Source organism: Pimephales promelas, chromosome 11 (genome assembly GCF_988280905.1).
Source record: "Pimephales promelas chromosome 11, fPimPro1.hap1.1, whole genome shotgun sequence".
NCBI lineage: Eukaryota > Metazoa > Chordata > Actinopteri > Cypriniformes > Leuciscidae > Pimephales > Pimephales promelas.
Window position 1 is genome coordinate 34813616 of NC_142779.1, and position 18018 is coordinate 34831633.

The 18018-nt window shown below is 43.0% G+C and overlaps 2 protein-coding genes across 2 annotated transcripts; both read left to right on the forward strand.

The window, feature by feature from the left end:
- The first annotated feature begins 10925 nt into the window (after positions 1 to 10925).
- On the forward strand, positions 10926 to 13359 carry LOC120492305 (zona pellucida sperm-binding protein 3). Its single transcript, XM_039690528.2, has 8 exons — positions 10926 to 11546; positions 12065 to 12183; positions 12262 to 12365; positions 12453 to 12630; positions 12759 to 12876; positions 12953 to 13035; positions 13115 to 13206; positions 13276 to 13359. The coding sequence occupies exons 1-8, from the start codon at positions 11004 to 11006 to the stop codon at positions 13341 to 13343; spliced, it is 1305 nt and encodes a 434-aa protein (XP_039546462.2). The 5' UTR covers positions 10926 to 11003; the 3' UTR covers positions 13344 to 13359.
- Positions 13360 to 15296: 1937 nt separating this feature from the next.
- On the forward strand, positions 15297 to 17724 carry LOC120492376 (zona pellucida sperm-binding protein 3). Its single transcript, XM_039690627.2, has 8 exons — positions 15297 to 15930; positions 16450 to 16568; positions 16646 to 16749; positions 16833 to 17010; positions 17120 to 17237; positions 17313 to 17395; positions 17473 to 17564; positions 17639 to 17724. The coding sequence occupies exons 1-8, from the start codon at positions 15388 to 15390 to the stop codon at positions 17704 to 17706; spliced, it is 1305 nt and encodes a 434-aa protein (XP_039546561.2). The 5' UTR covers positions 15297 to 15387; the 3' UTR covers positions 17707 to 17724.
- Positions 17725 to 18018: the final 294 nt, after the last annotated feature.

Here is an 18018-nt window from a genome sequence, read left to right on the forward strand (position 1 = left end):
CATGGAAGTGAATCTGAGAGCTGATTCAATAGTAGAGATGTTTCAGTTGGAAAACAGAATAAAACACGAGCGTTTGAGCAACCGAACACACACTCCAACACATGTTGCTTTGTGACGTGTCAATGATTGCTTCGACCAGGTGGTGTTTATAGCAGAGGGGGCGGAGCTTCAGATCCTGGAGAGCATTTGATTGGACAGAAGATGTGATAGGAAGCTGAAGTCTAAGATGATGTCATAAAATCCCTGATCCCTGAGAGACTGTAAGTTATGAATGCTCATATCTCCTAAATGCGAATTTTGACTTTGTTTTGGAACACATCATCTTAAAGGGATACTCCACCGTTTTTTCATATTAAACTATGTTATTCCCTTAACTAAGAAGATGAGTTGATACATACCTCTGTCGTCTCAGTGCGTGCACTCAATCGCTCTGGCGCACGAGACACCTTGATAGCACTTAACAAGCCCAGTTCAATCAATATGGGCCAAGCAGAGAAGCAACCAAACACGTCCACGTTTTCCCTATTTAAATATAGTTACACGAGCAGAGTAACTCAACCTAGGACGGTCACACAAGTCAGTCCTTCCAGAAAAGTTTTTTGTGATTGTTACGGGCAAAAATCCTTGATTACGCGGCCCGTTTTCTTAAAAAATGCGATGGAATATGCGGGACATTTATGCAATTTTATGTGATGAAATTGCGGGAACTTGCAAAAATTGCGGGAACTTGATGAAAAAAACTGCGGTTTGATGAAAAAGAGAAAAAAAATGATTCCCCCAACACCCTGTTCTCACTAAGCTACTACCTTAATGTAAAGAGCCATTTCTTATTACTTCCTTTGATAAGCAAGCATACTACATCACAGAAAGTGCTGGGAATATTTCATTTCTCATCTTGTTTTATTTTTTTTTCAGACTGTAAAGAGTGTAAATAAGGTGTGGCCCCTTTAAGAGTTGCGCGCTCCCTGTTGAATTGTGTGCGCCTCGAACACCCCATGTGTGCAGGTAAATTCTGTTTGATGCTACTTCTTTTATCTTATGTTATTTATTAAGTAACGATGTGACGGTAGAACGTGTGACAGACAGTTATACGAGTTCGATTTGTGAGATGTTAATCGCCTCCGTGAGTCTGTCTGGACTTTTTTGCAATGAAAATGCGAGGATTATGAAATCATGCAAACCCCGCGTATTTTGCACGGAAATCTGCAATTTATGCGGCGAAAGTGCGGCATATTTGAAAAAATGCGGCCCCCGCATAAATATGCGGACTTTGGCTGATTTTGCATTGAATTCAGCGATCGCATAAATATGTATACACAGTATACAGTATATTGTATGGCGGAATACCACAGCACGATACCACGACTCGGTATCCCTTTAAGGCTAACATATTTTTACTAAAAGCTAAAAAAAAAACGTACATTTCGGGAAACAGTCGTGACTCGTTGGTTAGTTTCTACAACGATAAAGCAGTGTGTTACGTAGGGGTGTCACGATTCTCCAAATCCTCGATTCGATTAAGTTATCGATTCTAAGGTCACGATTCAATTCGATTCTCGATTTAAAAAAAAAATGTAAAAAATGTAAAGCGCAGATTGCTATGCAATTTTTAGACTACACATTTATGCATTATGCAATATAAATTTGTTCACAATGTACACTACACCATTGCCAAATTTAAAATATAACAAAAACAAGTAACATAACTTAATAGTATAACATTTAAAGCCCCTGAAATGACTAGAAAAAAAGTTTAGTTAATTTTGATGGACGAGATTGAACAATAGAGTCAGTAAAACGATCTGAACTTTCCATCACGGACGCGACATGGGGCGTGGCAGTATCGACGATACCATTTTTTATTTCGATTTCGATACCATTGAATTAATTTCGATCAATTTCGATTTAATATCGAAATCGTGACACCCCTAGTGTTACGTCGATGTACACAACCCTGACACACACTCCTGTGTTATCTTCAATACCTATACGCACACGAACACCTCTCAAACGCTCACGCACACACATGCACGAGCAAACACCTCGATCCGTTACCCCAGTTGAGCTTTTATTTATTTTCAATAGTCAATAGAGTTTATAGATCTTGCAGGTTTGTTAAGCTTAATGGCCTTTTCATTGATCGAGTGTCACGGGGCCGGTGGAGTGTAGGCAGAAGAAGGAGAACAAGAGGCGAATGCTCCAATGCAAACACTTTAATTTAACTCAGAATCGCCAACAGGCACGGGTACAGGCAGGAAACACTCACGACACGGAAGGGTAACATCAACATTGACCGACCAGGACAGACTGAATGGGAAGGAACTAAATACACACAGGAATCAAACTAAACGAGGTGAAAACAGGTGAAACAGATGAATACAGGACGCTGAACGGGAGGCTGATGAGGGAGTGAGTTCAGGTGTGGAGACAAGAGGATCCTGGGAAGTGTAGTGCTGGAGACGCAGACAGGATGGTGCAGACGAAGACTGTGACAGAACTCCCCCCTCCCGGGAGGCGTGACCTCACGCCGCATAACAGAGGAAGGAGGGGGGACGAACTGGGGGCTGGGCGGGGCGTGGCCAGGGCGGAGCAGGCTGAGGGCGTGGCCAGGGCGGAGCAGGCTGAGGGCGTGGCCAGGGTGGAGCAGGCTGAGGGCGAGACCAAGGCGGAGCAGGCTGAGGGCGTGGCCAGGGCGGAGCAGGCTGAGGGCGTCCCCAGGGCAAAGCAGGCTGAGGGCGTGGCCAGGGCGGAGCAGGCTGAGGGCGTGGCCAGGGCGGAGCAGGCTGAGGGCGAGACCAGGGCGGAGCAGGCTGAGGGTGAGACCAGGGCGGAGCAGGCTGAGGGCGAGACCAGGGCGGAGCCGGCTGAGGGCGAGACCAGGGCGGAGCATGATGAGGGCGAGACCAGGGCGGAGCAGCTGGAGGGAGGACCCCTGGTGGAGCCGATGGTAGTGGGGCTGACAACACCAGGGGGCCGACTGACAGGGGCGGAGCGGATGGGAGAGGAGACCAGGGTGTAGCTGAGGGACAGACGACGATGGGTGCTGAGGAGGGACCGAGGGAGCAAGGGGACACCGCAGGCTATGGTGACAGAAGTGCTGACAGGGGCACAGAGGGACACGGTGAGGTCAGAGGGCGTGAGGGCTGACGGGTGACTGGAGGGAGTGAGGAGTCCGACAGAACCGGGGGGGTGACATGACGGGGCGGAGCCAGAGGAAGGAAGTCCATAGGTGACGGGAGGATGACGAGGGAGTGCAGGGAGTTCGGAGGGACGAGGGAGCCTGACCGAGCTGGTGGACTGTGGGACCATGGAGGAGCTGAGGGAGGTAGCAGCCACGGGGGAGCCGATGGGACCGGGGGCCGAGGAAGTGTCCAGATGGAGGAGGTGTGAGGCGAAGACCTGGGATCCCATGACCAGGCTGGGTCAGGGGAGCTGGCAGACGGAAGGGCTGACGGCTGCGTGACGGGAGGAGGTGGGAGAGGGAGGCTGGGTGGGATCCTGGTCTCGGGCTCTGGCTGAACGGTCTCGGGCTCTGGCTGAACGGTCTCGGGCTCCGGCTGGACGGTCTCGGGCTCTGGCTGGACGGTCTCTGGCGCAGGCTGGACGGTCTCTGGCGCTGGCTGGACGGTCTCTGGCGCAGGCTGGACGGTCTCGGGCTCTGGCTGGACGGTCTCGGGCTCTGGCTGGACGGTCTCGGGCTCTGGCTGGACGGTCTCGGGCTCTGGCTGGACGGTCTCGGGCTCTGGCTGGACGGTCTCTGGCGCTGGCTGGACGGTCTCTGGCGCTGGCTGGACGGTCTCTGGCGCTGGCTGGACGGTCTCTGGAGAGCTGGACGGAACCAGCAGTGAAGAGCATACAGACTCTGGAGGGCTGGACGGAACCAGCAGAGTGGAGAGCTCGAGCTTGGGAGTGGTGCTGGTGACTTTCTCCACGGTGAATGGAGACCCACAGCACACCAGCACCCACTCCACACAGGCGGCGAAATCATCGGGACCGTTCCCTGGGAGGCGTGCCCGGGACCGCTCGCTGAGGCTGGCGATGTAAAACTCACTCAGCGAGTGGTCAGAATAGTGAGTCAGGCACGCCAACTCCAGAAAGTCCCGTGTATGGGATTCCAGGGAACGGTCCTCCTGATCCAGGCAAAGAAGAGCCACTGCAGGAATGTCCATCTTTTTTTCCTTTGGGGTCGGTCAATCTGTCACGGGGCCGGTGGAGTGTAGGCAGAAGAAGGAACGACACGGAAGGGTAACATCAACATTGACCGACCAGGACAGACTGAATGGGAAGGAACTAAATACACACAGGAATCAAACTAAACGAGGTGAAAACAGGTGAAACAGATGAATACAGGACGCTGAACGGGAGGCTGATGAGGGAGTGAGTTCAGGTGTGGAGACAAGAGGATCCTGGGAAGTGTAGTGCTGGAGACGCAGACAGGATGGTGCAGACGAAGACTGTGACATCGAGCTGCTTGTGTTCTTGCTGGCGATATTCCTTTAAATGCGGACGTCTAGGCACCTTTTGCTCGTGGTTTTACAGCCCGGCTTGTGTTTAATGCACGGTTTGTTTTGAGTGCAGCCAAATGTCGTTTATGAGAGCGTCATTCATTCGGCAGATGTCTGATTAAGCGTGTATCCTGAAGAGGGTATTGAACAGCGAGTGTTTCATCAGCGTCGCGGAGCGTGCCAACATTCAGCTCAATAATCACACCGGCTTTCCTTGTGCTCAGCGTGTCGAATTAGTATTTGTAACATCCCACTCATTTGTTTTTCCTTAACACTCCGCACTGGCTAATGAGGATCTGCTGACCTACAGCGAGGAGCGACAGGGCACACGCTGGCATATGAGTCAGGCTCTTACACAACCAGAGGAGTGTGTTTGAATTATTGATGGCTATATTAAAAATGTCATTTATACTTACTTATGCTGTTTTTTTTTACCCCTGTAGGTTGAAAATATCAATATAATAAGCCTATATAGCCATTGTTTGTTCTGCTCATGTTTCATGAATAACGTTTTGAGTGTGTATGACAATTCTCCATTTGGAAAACTACACTGTAAAAATGAATATGCTTTATCTGATCAAAAAAAATGTGGCAACAGATTACAAGCAATATTATTAATTAAATGTAACAAATTAGAAGTGAGTAATAATTAATCAAATCAATTCCTTAACATGAAAAGAGGTCGTACAGGGACAGACGGGAGGTTTTAATCCTCACACCTCTCTGCTAAGAGCTCTGCTGTCAGAAGGCCTCAGTGTCACTGTTGCTGCTTCACACACCCGCAGGCTTGACCTCTGACCTTTAACCCCAGCAGAGCTCCACTGCATCATGTGATTCACAATGACGCGAGAATCATGACGGAGTTCACATGATCAGTGTAGCAAATGTGCTAATTTAACACACTTTCCAGTTGTCCATTGTTTTCTGCACAGGCTTATCAGTGCCGGCTGAGCAAACAGCTGTGTCTGTGTACCGCCGTGGGGAAAAGTGGAAACCTACTTAAGGTTGTGTGTAAAAAACCCCTGTTTGCTTTTCTAATGGAGTGTGTTCTCGTGCTGGGTCAGGTGTGTGTCCTCTAGGATAGGATGAGTACAGAGAGGGATCATTACCGTTTCTGCTAATATAATTTGAAGGTGGAAAAGAACATCACTCACACAAACACACACGCGCGCACACACACGGCTCTGGTGAGCACACACTTCATTTGCTTTGACCCAAACACAGGTCAGATGTATGACTGTGCAAATGATTTCTAGATCACCACCGTAATTTCAGTAATGCTTGCAAATAGGGGTGTCACAATATATCGCAATATAAAAATGTAACAATAAGGATTGTGTATAGTTCATGCAAAATGAAAATTACTTTGTAAGAAAAAATTGAGTGTCAGTACTACGGTAAACTACTATATATAATGTTGAATATAATGTATGATAATAGCCTGACTTCGTCATACTCATTTTCCTATCGGCTTTGATTATGAGGCGTGTCTTAACCGAACCAGGAAAAAAACAACAACTCTGCACTCAATTGGATAGTCGGTAAACCTACAACCAATCAGAGCAACGCAGTAAGTCAGCTACTTTGCATACAGTTGTCAAATACAGAACGTAGCCTAACTTTACTTATTTTAGAAGTTAAATAACGAGTGTTGCTTCTTTTACGTACTCCTTCATGAATGCCACCAAAGGAGAAACCACAACGACCACAGGCTTTTCATTATATCCCATCTTCTTAACGACCGTCAGAGCCACCTGATAAGTTACACTTTTCCCGAATCATGTAGGAAGGACGGCAAAAATATCTTTCCGATCGACAAATGCCTTGATTGCAGTTCTGTTTGTATATTAAAATGAATGCGCTGTCGATTTATTTTACAACAGACGCGACAGAGGAATCTATCCACAAGTTTCCGGGGGGCGCTCCTGTAAAAAATAAAGTGGGTGAAACTTCCGGTGACGCGGCGGAAGTAGCATTCCAATGGTAATGTGAATGCATTAGTGTGAACATGATTTACTTGTGAATTGATTTTGCAACATGTGCAGACTATCATTTTTAGCAAGCACCATGTCACCCACCTAACAGGACATTGCTGTTTAGTTGTTTTTTTTCCATCAGTCTATTGCAAAATGAGATTATTTTATCGGAGCATATGCTCAGATGCCATTTTGATCCTGATGGAGTGAGCCTCACATTTCACCTATACTTTTAAAGGAGTGGTTTGAAGAGCAGCCCTAATGTGTGGGATTCTTTCATCCGTGTACAACACAGATGGAGCTGGAAGGACACATCGCCTTTGAGTCTCAGTCATGCTGTCTCCGTTATGATGGCCAGCGTCGCCCTTCAGTGACTGTGCTGAAGGAGAGAGCATTCAACAATAATGCATTCACAGAACATGACTCTAAATTCATCTCGCTTTCTGTGTTGTTAATACAACAGATGATCATAACAAGAGAGCTAGTGATCATATGAGGCATTTACAAGCGTGATCAACTGATGTATAGTGGGCTCAAATGTCTGAGAATACAGTGTAAATCTGTCATTTTACTTTTACATTGGTTATTTAATTAGTTAAGCATACATCTGGGCAGTGGTTTTAATATTTACAATTATTGAAGTTTATGCATCACTTTTATTATTTTTATTTATACTTAAATTTATACATGGTTAGAGGTTAAACAAATCCTGCTTCGTTCTGGACTATTTTTGATGTTTACTTAATTTTTTTAATTTTTTTTATAGATGAAACATGGCTGTGTTCAGTGTTGGGTAAGTTACTCTAAAAAAGTAGTTAATTACTAGTTACTAATTACTTCTTCAACAGTGTAATTATATTACTGTACTAATTACTCTCTTTAAAAAGTATTTCATTACTTTTAATTACTAATTACTTTCAAAATCCCATATCAATCTCAACCAGCTGAATAATTAATTCTTTCAAATAAATACAATAAAATTGCATGAATTATCCTTAAACTGACCAAGGTGGAGAAGGTTACATTATAAAAACATAGTTTTTAGCATCAGACAATACATTTTGATGTTAAACCCACTATTGTTTTATGTCTGATCTCATGACATTTCACACTTTTTTCATACATATTTTACTATAATTCATACGAATTTGTACGAGTGCGGTCGTACGATTTAGACACCTCATAAAATGCATACGAATCGCTGTGAGATCAGATTGATCTATACACAGTATTTGCCTCAATTACATCAGAAGTAACTGTAATTAAATTACAGATAAATGAAGAGTAATCCCTGACTTTACAATTTCAATGGAAAAGTAATTAAATTACAGTAACTAACACTGGCTGTGTTCCTGTTTTATCTCACACATAATCTATAATTCCATTAAGTACATGCAGTAAAATTGTTTTAGTTTTATTAGGACAATTTTTACAATCTTGGTGGTCTTAAAAGTCTTCACTCTGATTTTCCTATTTTTTCTTTTCTTAGCTTAGACTTGTCCTAAATATGAATTGTGTCTTGAGAAACTTCAGCTGACTCTGAATCACACACTTCCTTCTCATCAGCGGTTCATTCTTTAGAGCCACGAGTGCTCAGTGCTAAATAAGAAATGAAGTGAGTGCTGCAAATTAGTCTGATTATGCATTCCTGTTTTCTTTTCATCAATTATCTTAAATTTGCATGCAGAGCCTACAGAGAATAACAATGGGGCATCATTTTCGGAGAATTCGCTCTCTGTTTCTTTTACGAACTGCTCAGAGAAGCAAAGGCTGAGGATCCAATTTATTAAGGGTCATCCGAAATTGTATTACAAAAACAGGAAAGAGGTCAAAACACAGGCAAACAATCCAAACAGACCCCAGACACTCCAGGGCAAATCCAGAAAACAGGTCAAGAAGATCATAAAAAAGGAGTTACTTCCTCGGACCCTAATAGCACGACCTCCTCTGCTTCGCCCTCGACCACGGATCTGTCCTCGAGCTGACGATGCGGTACTTGCTTTCTTATACTGTCTATGGGTAACTTACTTGTCTCGGAAGTGTAGTCCTCATCAGAATCAACAATGCTTTCATCAAGAAAACTCTTACATGCACAACACCATAGGCTATATGTTATGAATCTTACACGAAATTCCAGTGTTGTAGTCGAGACCACCTCACTCGAGTCCGAGTCGACACCGAGACCAGAGAGAGTCGAGTCCGAGTCAAGACCGAGTCCATAGAGAGTCGAGTCCGAGTCAAGACCGAGTCCATAGAGAGTCGAGTCCGAGACCAGAGACGGTCGAGTCCGAGTCGAGACCGAGACCAGTGAGGGTTGATTACCTAATTTACTTTTATTTACTTAGAGAAATCCTTTTTTTTTTTTTTTTTACTGAATTTACTTAGAGTTTAAAAATATGATCAGTTTAGGGTAAAAAGGCCACATAGTAGGTGGTGTTAAAAGTAATTTTATTACAATTTGTCATGCGCAGTTGCGCACTAGAAAATCACCAATCACTGGGCGTGTCAATCAATTTAAAGAAATATTTTATTCACATATATTAATAATCATGAAAAATATTTTTCATTGAACTCGAGTGGACTCGGGAATAATTCCGAGTCCTAAAAAAAAAATGTTCGAGTACGAGTCAATTCCGAGTCCAAATGGACACGAGTCCATGACAAGACCAAGACCATTAAAATATGGTCTCGAGACCGAGTCCGAGACGAGTCCGAGTCTCGAGTACTACAACACTACGAAATTCATCTTCATCACAGTGCAATGGAAAAACGTGTATCATGCAACCTGTTTTTAGCTTTGCCTTATAGATAACTAGCTCGTTAGCGAATCAATAAATATATATCGTGAACTTTACCAATATCAATATGCTAGCTTGATAGTGAGTAATAAAATACAACTTATTTGTTTATCTTCATAATGATAGTTAGATTTTTTTATTTACATGTGTTTCTGACATGATGTCACTACATGCACTCCTTCCTCTCTTCTCCGCTAGTCTCTGGTCTTCAGCTCAGCTCGGAGTCGGAATGGAAATAATGAGCTGTCTTTTAAACAGTCGTGAGAGGTCTACAGACACTCGATTTTTATACTTTCTTTTTCAGAGTACTTAGATTTTAATTATGCATTAATATACAGAACGTTTAAAGAAATTTGGGAAAAAAAGTTTTTTTTCTAAATTCTGGCCTACACTACCTTTAAGTACCTACCTTTAAATCAAAATTTATAGGTGATAAAGATCAACACTAGAATGCACACATATGTGGTTCAGATGCTTAAAGGGGACATATCATGCAAAATCCACTTTTTTAGCCCTTAAATGCATTTTGTTGTATATTTGGAGTGGTTATAATTACAGAAAAGATTAAATTATTCTCTTCAGGTGATTCGTTTATATCTTTATATTCTGTTTTGGTCATATTTTTCAACCTGTTCAGATTTTTTCATCAATGGTCATTTAGCTGCGTTGTTTTCTGATGCTTTTCTAAACGTATCATATTATCAATACAGATTTTTTTGTGGTAAGATAAGACCGTAGTCATTTATCTTGTCAGTGTGCTCGTTTTAACAAGAGAAATAGTCGACTTTCACTAATAACACAAAACAGTTAACTCACATACCAATATATCCATATGAAGAGGTTGTTCTGCAGGTTCGTCGTCGTCTTTATCAACTCGCTCGCTCTGGCTGGAATATGTAAGGCTTGATGGAAAAGTCTTCTGTTGTTGACATTTTATTAAAGTGTGAAAATGTTCTTTGAAGGTATCGTATATAATCGTATATCTGTAATCAAACTACAATAATGGCCGAACGGGGGAGTTGAACTGACCGTGAACTCATCGACCTGGAGAGCGGGCGGGGTGTGACGCATCTCCTTTTGAAACGGGTCGCTCACAGACGCACATCAGAAAAGGGGTAGAAAAGGGGCCTGTGGAGCTATAATAATGAGGAATTCAGACCCAAGCATTGCAGTTATGTTTTATATAGACCACAACGGTATGATTTATATGTAAAAATGAATGATTTAAAAGCATGATATGTACCCTTTAAGAAACAAGCAAAGAAAGTAATGGCAAGTTCCACATTGCTTGGAGATGCTGGGGACTGAACCCAGGAACTCATTTATGCAAAGCATGCGCTCTACCACTGAGCGACATCCTCTGATTTAGCTGTTGTTTATTTCTTGTTTAAATACTATTTTCTTTATGCCAGATCTATATGTGACATATGCCTTTAACTTAAAATTGCTTAGAAATGCTGGGTTTTAAAGACCAGAAATACTGTAGGTCATGTAAGCGGACAAGTGGTCAAATACAAAGACGGCAACTGTTGGTATTTGGACAGTCGCATAAAAAATGTGCAGACTGGTGCTTCCCCAAGATACATACACTCTACAGGTCCAGAGGAGAATCAAGAATGATCAATTAAGGTAAAAGGGGTGGGGCCACCTTAACTCAAAGCTGTACAAAATGGGAAAGCCAAGAGCTGGTGTGTGTTGAGGTGTTTGTGTTAAAGATTGTTAGGATGGGGTTCCTGAAAGTTGTCTTAGTGGTAGCGATTGTTGTGTTTGATCTGCCTGATGTCTTGGGAAGTTTGAGGAACAGTCATAGTCCAAGAAGCATGGGGCCAAAATCAGATCCAGCTTCCAGAAGTCCTGCCCTTTCTCCTCTAGGGCTCTGGAACCCTTTGCAAGTGGCTTCTCAGTTTCAGAGTCCTCTGGGTCCCGACTCCAAAAGCCTTGCACAGGATCCTTTTGGCCTTCAGGAGAAGCTGCTGTTGCAGGGTCCAGTGAAGCCTTTGGATTGGAGGTATCCCATCGTTCCTGAGGTGCAGAGCGAGGTGGCGGTGGACTTCCAGTTAAGGCAACCTGTGACTCCCAACAGCGTAGCGGTTCAATGTGGAGAGAACCGGGTTCTCGTAGAGGTCCAGCAGGACTTCTTCAGCAATGGTCAGTTGATCCAGCCAACTGGTCTGTCTTTAGGTGGATGTCCTGTTGTTGGTCAGGATCCTGGGTCAAGAGTGCTCATCTTTGACTATGAATTACAGGACTGCAACAGTGTGCTAATGGTAAGAACTGAAATCTTATTGGATTATTTGTGGTGACCTGTGAAAGAATGTCAGTTCACTTGGTTTTACAACGCCAGTTAAGACCAACTTCTATCTATTTGAATGGGTAAATCCTCCTTTATTTTCAAGCTACTTGCCTTTTAAATAACCCTTCAAACCAACATTTTCTGTAAACGATCCAATAAATAGTATGGAAGGAGCTTAGAGTCAAGAACAAATCTTTTTCACTTAATGGTGTTAAAGCTATAATTTTTGGTCAAGAACAGCAATGTATGCATGTTCAATCTTAAGTGCATATCTGCAAATCATTGACTATATCTGACAACACGGGTGCTTCTGAAGGGAGCTCTGGTGATGTGAAATGACTAATTGGTGTTTTTTTGTTTTTTTTCCCTTCTCTTTAATAGTTCTACCATATTGCACAGTGCCCCTTCTCTTATTCATAGAAATATTAGTGCATGGTCTTTATGTGTTGCATCTCTGGTATGACCCTTTTGGTAACCACAATCTTTTTACAGATTAATGAGGATGAGCTTGTCTACACCTTTTCTCTTACCTACACCCCTGAGGCGCTTGCAGGTACTCCGATTACCCGGGCTGATGGTGCAATTGTTGGTGTTCAATGCCATTATCAAAGGTAGGGGATCTCTGTGATGTTCTGCACTTTCTAATGCAACTGGGAGACCATTTTAATATTTAATTTCATGAACCGCAGGCTCCAAAATGTAAGCAGTGATGCCTTGAGGCCAACATGGGTCCCTTATGCCTCAACAGAGGCTGGTGAAGAAGTCTTGGTCTTCTCCCTGAAGATCATGATGGGTTGGAACATGTGTTCTTTCAATAAAATAAACCTTTACCCTCACTATTGTGGCTGTATCTAAATTTGTTTGTTTGTTTGGTGTGTAGATGATTGGATATATGAGAGGCCTTCATACTCTTATTTCCTGGGTGGTGTTATTAACATTGAGGCATCTGTGAAGCAGTACAATCATGTGCCTCTGCGTGTGTTTGTGGATCACTGTGTGGCCACTCAAGTACCTGATGTGAACTCCCTTCCGAGATATTCCTTCATTGAGAATCATGGGTAAGGTCATACTTCTTAATGTGGTAGGACTGTTTATGTTGCCTTTTGTAACTGTCATGGGTAAGGTCTAGTTGCTTGATGCTCTACAGTTGACATTCATGACTTGCTCTTTGTGTTTTTTTCATCAGGTGCTTTGTGGATGCCAAAACTACAGCTTCCAGCTCCCGCTTCATGCCTCGGTCGCAAGCTGACAAGATCCAGTTCCACCTGGAGGCGTTCATGTTCCAGGAGGGCAACAGTCCTTCTGTATGTACTACGAATATGAGTTAACTTGACTTCTTCTCTGATCTGCTTTGGTTTTGTGACCTGTCATCTCTTCCAGATCTACATAACATGTATTCTGAAGGCAACTATTGCTTCTGCACCCAGTGATGCTCAGCGCAAATCCTGTTCCTTTGCCAATGGGTAAGAATTTTTTTTGGGGGGGGTTGTTCTGTTTAAGATGACTTCATGTTGAAGGCTCCATGTCTTTATTTTGTTGCAGATGGTTTGCTGCTGATGGAAACGACCAAGTTTGTGGTTGCTGTGACTCAACATGTGGTCCTGATGGTGAATTTGCTGCTTCTCCCTATGGAGGTTGGTAGAGTTTGCTCTTTCTAAGGTTGCTCTTAATTCAAGTGCTCAACTTGCTTTTCTTCTCTCTAGGCATTCAGTGGGAAGGAAAGGCTTCACTTGGTCCTGTAATGGTTCAAGGGCAAAAGAGTTCTCAATAAACTGAAAAAAATCAAGCCTTGGTTGTATCTGACTTGTCATTTTGCTGCATGTGTGATTTAACTGCTTTTGACTTTGGAAAAAGTGCCTCATTTTGCCAATGTGGTGAAACTGATGCAATCCAACCAAAGGGTTCCAGAAGTGAATAACTTAATTTTCACCATAGGGAGTTTAAAATTAACACTTTTGATTTTTTAAATGGACTGCTAGTGAAAGGCCATGCAACAATCTGTTTAATAGAAGATTTCCTGGTGAAAACAATTACCACTGAGCAAATAAAATTGCATTTTTTTGTACTACTATACACAAAGCACTTACCAATATCAGGGATCTCTCCTGAACCTCCAGTGTGCAGCATCTACTTGGATGCAATGGCAGCCACAGTACAACGGTACCAGTGCACTCACCACACGAGTTCTGGGTGGTGAGAAGAATCATGGACTAAATTTTCAATGTATGGGGATTATTAGGAGGCAATTATTGGCAAAGGCCAATGGAAGGAATTTGTCAAGGACACTGGGTTCCACACGTAACATTAACAAGAATTGCCATGGGATTTTCAACCACGAAGTCAGGACCTCAGTTTCATGTCTCATCTGAAGGACGGTGTTTTTAATCTGGCACAAAAAAAAAAACATTCTCAAAGAGCTCTGCAGAGACAACCTTATCCCATGAAGTATTGTTGGTGATGTGTTGAGTTTTTCTATTAAACGAATTAAGCTACATCTGCTTTTGGTGATCAGTTTGTTCTGCTATTTACCTACATGTGCATTTAAATAAATTATTGGTGATACAGACTGATCTCATGAAGTAGCGTGTGTATGACACGCCAATTTGCATTTCCATTTTTGGCGCGCTATCAAGACGCATAATCACCTTTCAGCGTGTTTATGAACGCCGTTGACTTAACGTTATATAAACATATGACTTACCCAAACCCAGTCCCTAAACCTAACCGTCACTGGGGTTAATGGCATTTATGACTGTTCCCTTACCATCCTAGCAAAAGAAAGATATGACTTACCTTAACCCCATCCCTAAACTTAACCATCACTGGGGTTAATGGCATTTAATACTGGAGATTTGACTGCCTGTACAGACACGCGGAATGACACGGACGTTAATGGCGTAGACATATACGCAGACACATGGATACACGCGGATAGCTCAAAATGCGTAGAGATAACACGCCACCTGACTTGAAAGTGGCATATATGTTTACGCAAAAGTCATGATGTCATGTTGGGTGATAAAGGTCAACAGTGGAATGCATACATGTGCGGTTCTGAGGTTCAAGCAAAGAAAGTAATGAATGTTCCAGATTGCTTGGAGATTCTGAGGATTGAATCCAGGAACCTCATAGATGCAAAGCATGTGCTCTACCACTGAGCTACATCAGCTGGTGTTTTTCTTTTGTTTCGGTATTATTTTCATGCAAGATGTATATGTGATATATGCCTTTGACTATTGCTTGGAGTTGCAACCCAGGATGTCATACAAGCAAAGCATGAGCTCTACCACTGAGACACCTCTTCTCATGGTGATAAGTGTATTCTGGTTTAAATATTAATTTCTTTATCCACAATGTATATGTGGGATATGGTTTTGACTTAAAAGACCAACATTGCTTGGAGATGCTGGGGATTGAACCAAGGAACTCAAACATGGAAAGCATGCGCTCTACCACTGAGCAACATCCTCTGATTTAGCTGTTGTTTTTTTTCTTGTTTAAATATTTTCTTTATGCCAGATATAAAAGTCCAACATGGCTTGGAGATGCTGGGAATCAAAGACCGGAAATACTGTAGGTCATGTAAGCGGACAAGTGGTCAAGTACAAAGACGGCAATTGTTGGTATTTGGACAGGCACATAAAAAATGTGCAGACTGGTGCTTCCCCAAGATACATACACTCTACAGGTCCAGAGGAGAATCAAGAATGATCAATTAAGGTAAAAGGGGTGGGGCCACCTTAACTCAAAGCTGTACAAAATGGGAAAGCCAAGAGCTGGTGTGTGTTGAGGTGTTTGTGTTAAAGATTGTTAGGATGGGGTTCCTGAAAGTTGTCTTAGTGGTAGCGATTGTTGTGTTTGATCTGCCTGATGTCTTGGGAAGTTTGAGGAACAGTCATAGTCCAAGAAGCATGGGGCCAAAATCAGATCCAGCTTCCAGAAGTCCTGCCCTTTCTCCTCTAGGGCTCTGGAACCCTTTGCAAGTGGCTTCTCAGTTTCAGAGTCCTCTGGGTCCCGACTCCAAAAGCCTTGCACAGGATCCTTTTGGCCTTCAGGAGAAGCTGCTGTTGCAGGGTCCAGTGAAGCCTTTGGATTGGAGGTATCCCATCGTTCCAGAGGTGCAGAGCGAGGTGGCGGTGGACTTCCAGTTAAGGCAACCTGTAACTCCCAACAGTGTAGCGGTTCAATGTGGAGAGAACCGGGTTCTCGTAGAGGTCCAGCAGGACTTCTTTAGCAATGGTCAGTTGATCCAGCCAACTGGTCTGTCTTTAGGTGGATGTCCTGTTGTTGGTCAGGATCCTGGGTCAAGAGTGCTCATCTTTGAGTATGAATTACAGGACTGCAACAGTGTGCTGATGGTAAGAATGTATCAATCTTAATGGGTTATTTGTTGTGGTAGAGGACCTTCAAGGAATGTCAGTTCACTTGGTTTTACAATGCCAGCTAAGACTAAGTTCTATATAGTTGAATGGGGCAATCCTTAATGTTCAAGCTACTAGCCTTTAAATAACCCTTCAAACCTACATCTGATGTAAACTATCTCACAAAAGGTATGTAGGGAGCTTCAAAATAAGAACAATAAATCTTGGACACTTAATGGTGTTAAAGCTAGTTTCTAACTTTTTTACCCAGTAAAAGCAAAGTGTGCATGTTCAATCCAAAGTGCATGTCTCCAAACCTTTGACGATCTCTGGCAACACAGGAACTTTTGAAGGCAGCTCTGGTGATATAAAATTACTTTTTTTTTTTTCCTTTCTTTAGGAATTCCACCGTATTGCACAGTGCTCCTTCTCTTATTCATAGAAATATTAGTGCATAGTCTTTACGTGTATTAAATCTCTGGGATGACCCTCTTGGTAACCATAATCTTTTTACAGATGAATGAGGATGAGCTTGTCTACACCTTCTCTCTTACCTACACCCCTGAGGCGCTTGCAGGTACTCCGATTACCCGGGCCGATGGTGCAGTTGTTGGTGTTCAATGCCATTATCAAAGGTAGGAGATCTCTGTGACTTTCTGCACTTTCTTGTGTAACTGGGAGACAATTTAATGTGTCCTTTCATGAACTGCAGGCTCCAAAATGTAAGCAGTGATGCCTTGAGGCCAACATGGGTCCCTTATGCCTCAACAGAGGTTGGTGAAGAAGTCTTGGTCTTCTCCCTGAAGCTCATGATGGGTTGGTACAGGTTTTCTTTCAATACAATTTAACTTTTATTCTTGCTTTGTTGTCTGTGCCTGAATTTTGTTTTTGTTGTGTAGATGATTGGATGTATGAGAGGCCTTCATACTCCTATTTCCTGGGTGGTATTATTAACATTGAGGCATCTGTAAAGCAATACAATCATGTGCCTCTGCGTGTGTTTGTGGATCGCTGTGTGGCCACTCAAGTACCTGATGTGAACTCTCTTCCGAGATATTCCTTCATTGAGAATCATGGGTAAGGTCATGGTTCTTGATGTGGTAGGACTGTTTACATTGCCTTTTGTAACTCTACAGTTCTACAGTTGACATTCATGACCTGGTCTTTGTTATGGTTTTGTCGTCAGGTGCTTTGTGGATGCCAAAACTACAGCTTCCAGCTCCCGCTTCATGCCTCGGTCCCAAGCTGACAAGATCCAGTTCCAGCTGGAGGCGTTCATGTTCCAGGAGGGCAATAGTCCTTCTGTGTGTACTATAAATGAGTTAACTTGAGTTCTCCCATCTGCTTTGGTTTTGTGACTTGTCTGTCATCCCTTGCAGATCTACATAACATGTATCCTGAAAGCAACTATTGCTTCTGCACCCAGTGATGCTCAGCGCAAATCCTGTTCTTTTGCCAATGGGTAAGATTTATCTTTTATTTTGGGGCTTAAGATGACTTTTCTCATGTTGAAGGCTCCATGTCTTTATATTGTTGCAGATGGTTTGCTGCTGATGGAAACGACCAAGTTTGTGGTTGCTGTGACTCAACATGTGGTCCTGATGATGAATTTGCTGCTTCTCCCTATGGAGGTTGGTAGAGTTTGCTCGTTCTAAGGCTGCTCTTAATTCAAGTTCTTTAACTTGGCTTTTTTTCTTCTCCAAAGGCATTCAATGGGAAGGAAAGGACTCCCTTGGTCCTGTAATGGTTCAAGGGCAAAAGAGTTCTCAATAAACTGACAAATCAATCCTTGCTTGTGTCTGACTTGTCATTTTGCTGCATGTCTGGTTTAACTACTTTTGACTTTGAAAAAGTTTCTCATTCTGCCAATGTGGTGAAATTGATTCAGCATATAGCATGCAACCAAAGGGTTCCAGAAGTGAGTTAAAAGTTAATAATTCCGCGAAAAACTCCAATTACAGATTTCAAACAGAGATGGGGTAAAGAGGGAAAAACTGCGGACTGTAGCTTTAAAGACTGCTAGTGAAAGGCCATGTTACAATCTGTTTAATAGAAGACTTCCTGGTGAAAATCATTACCACTGAG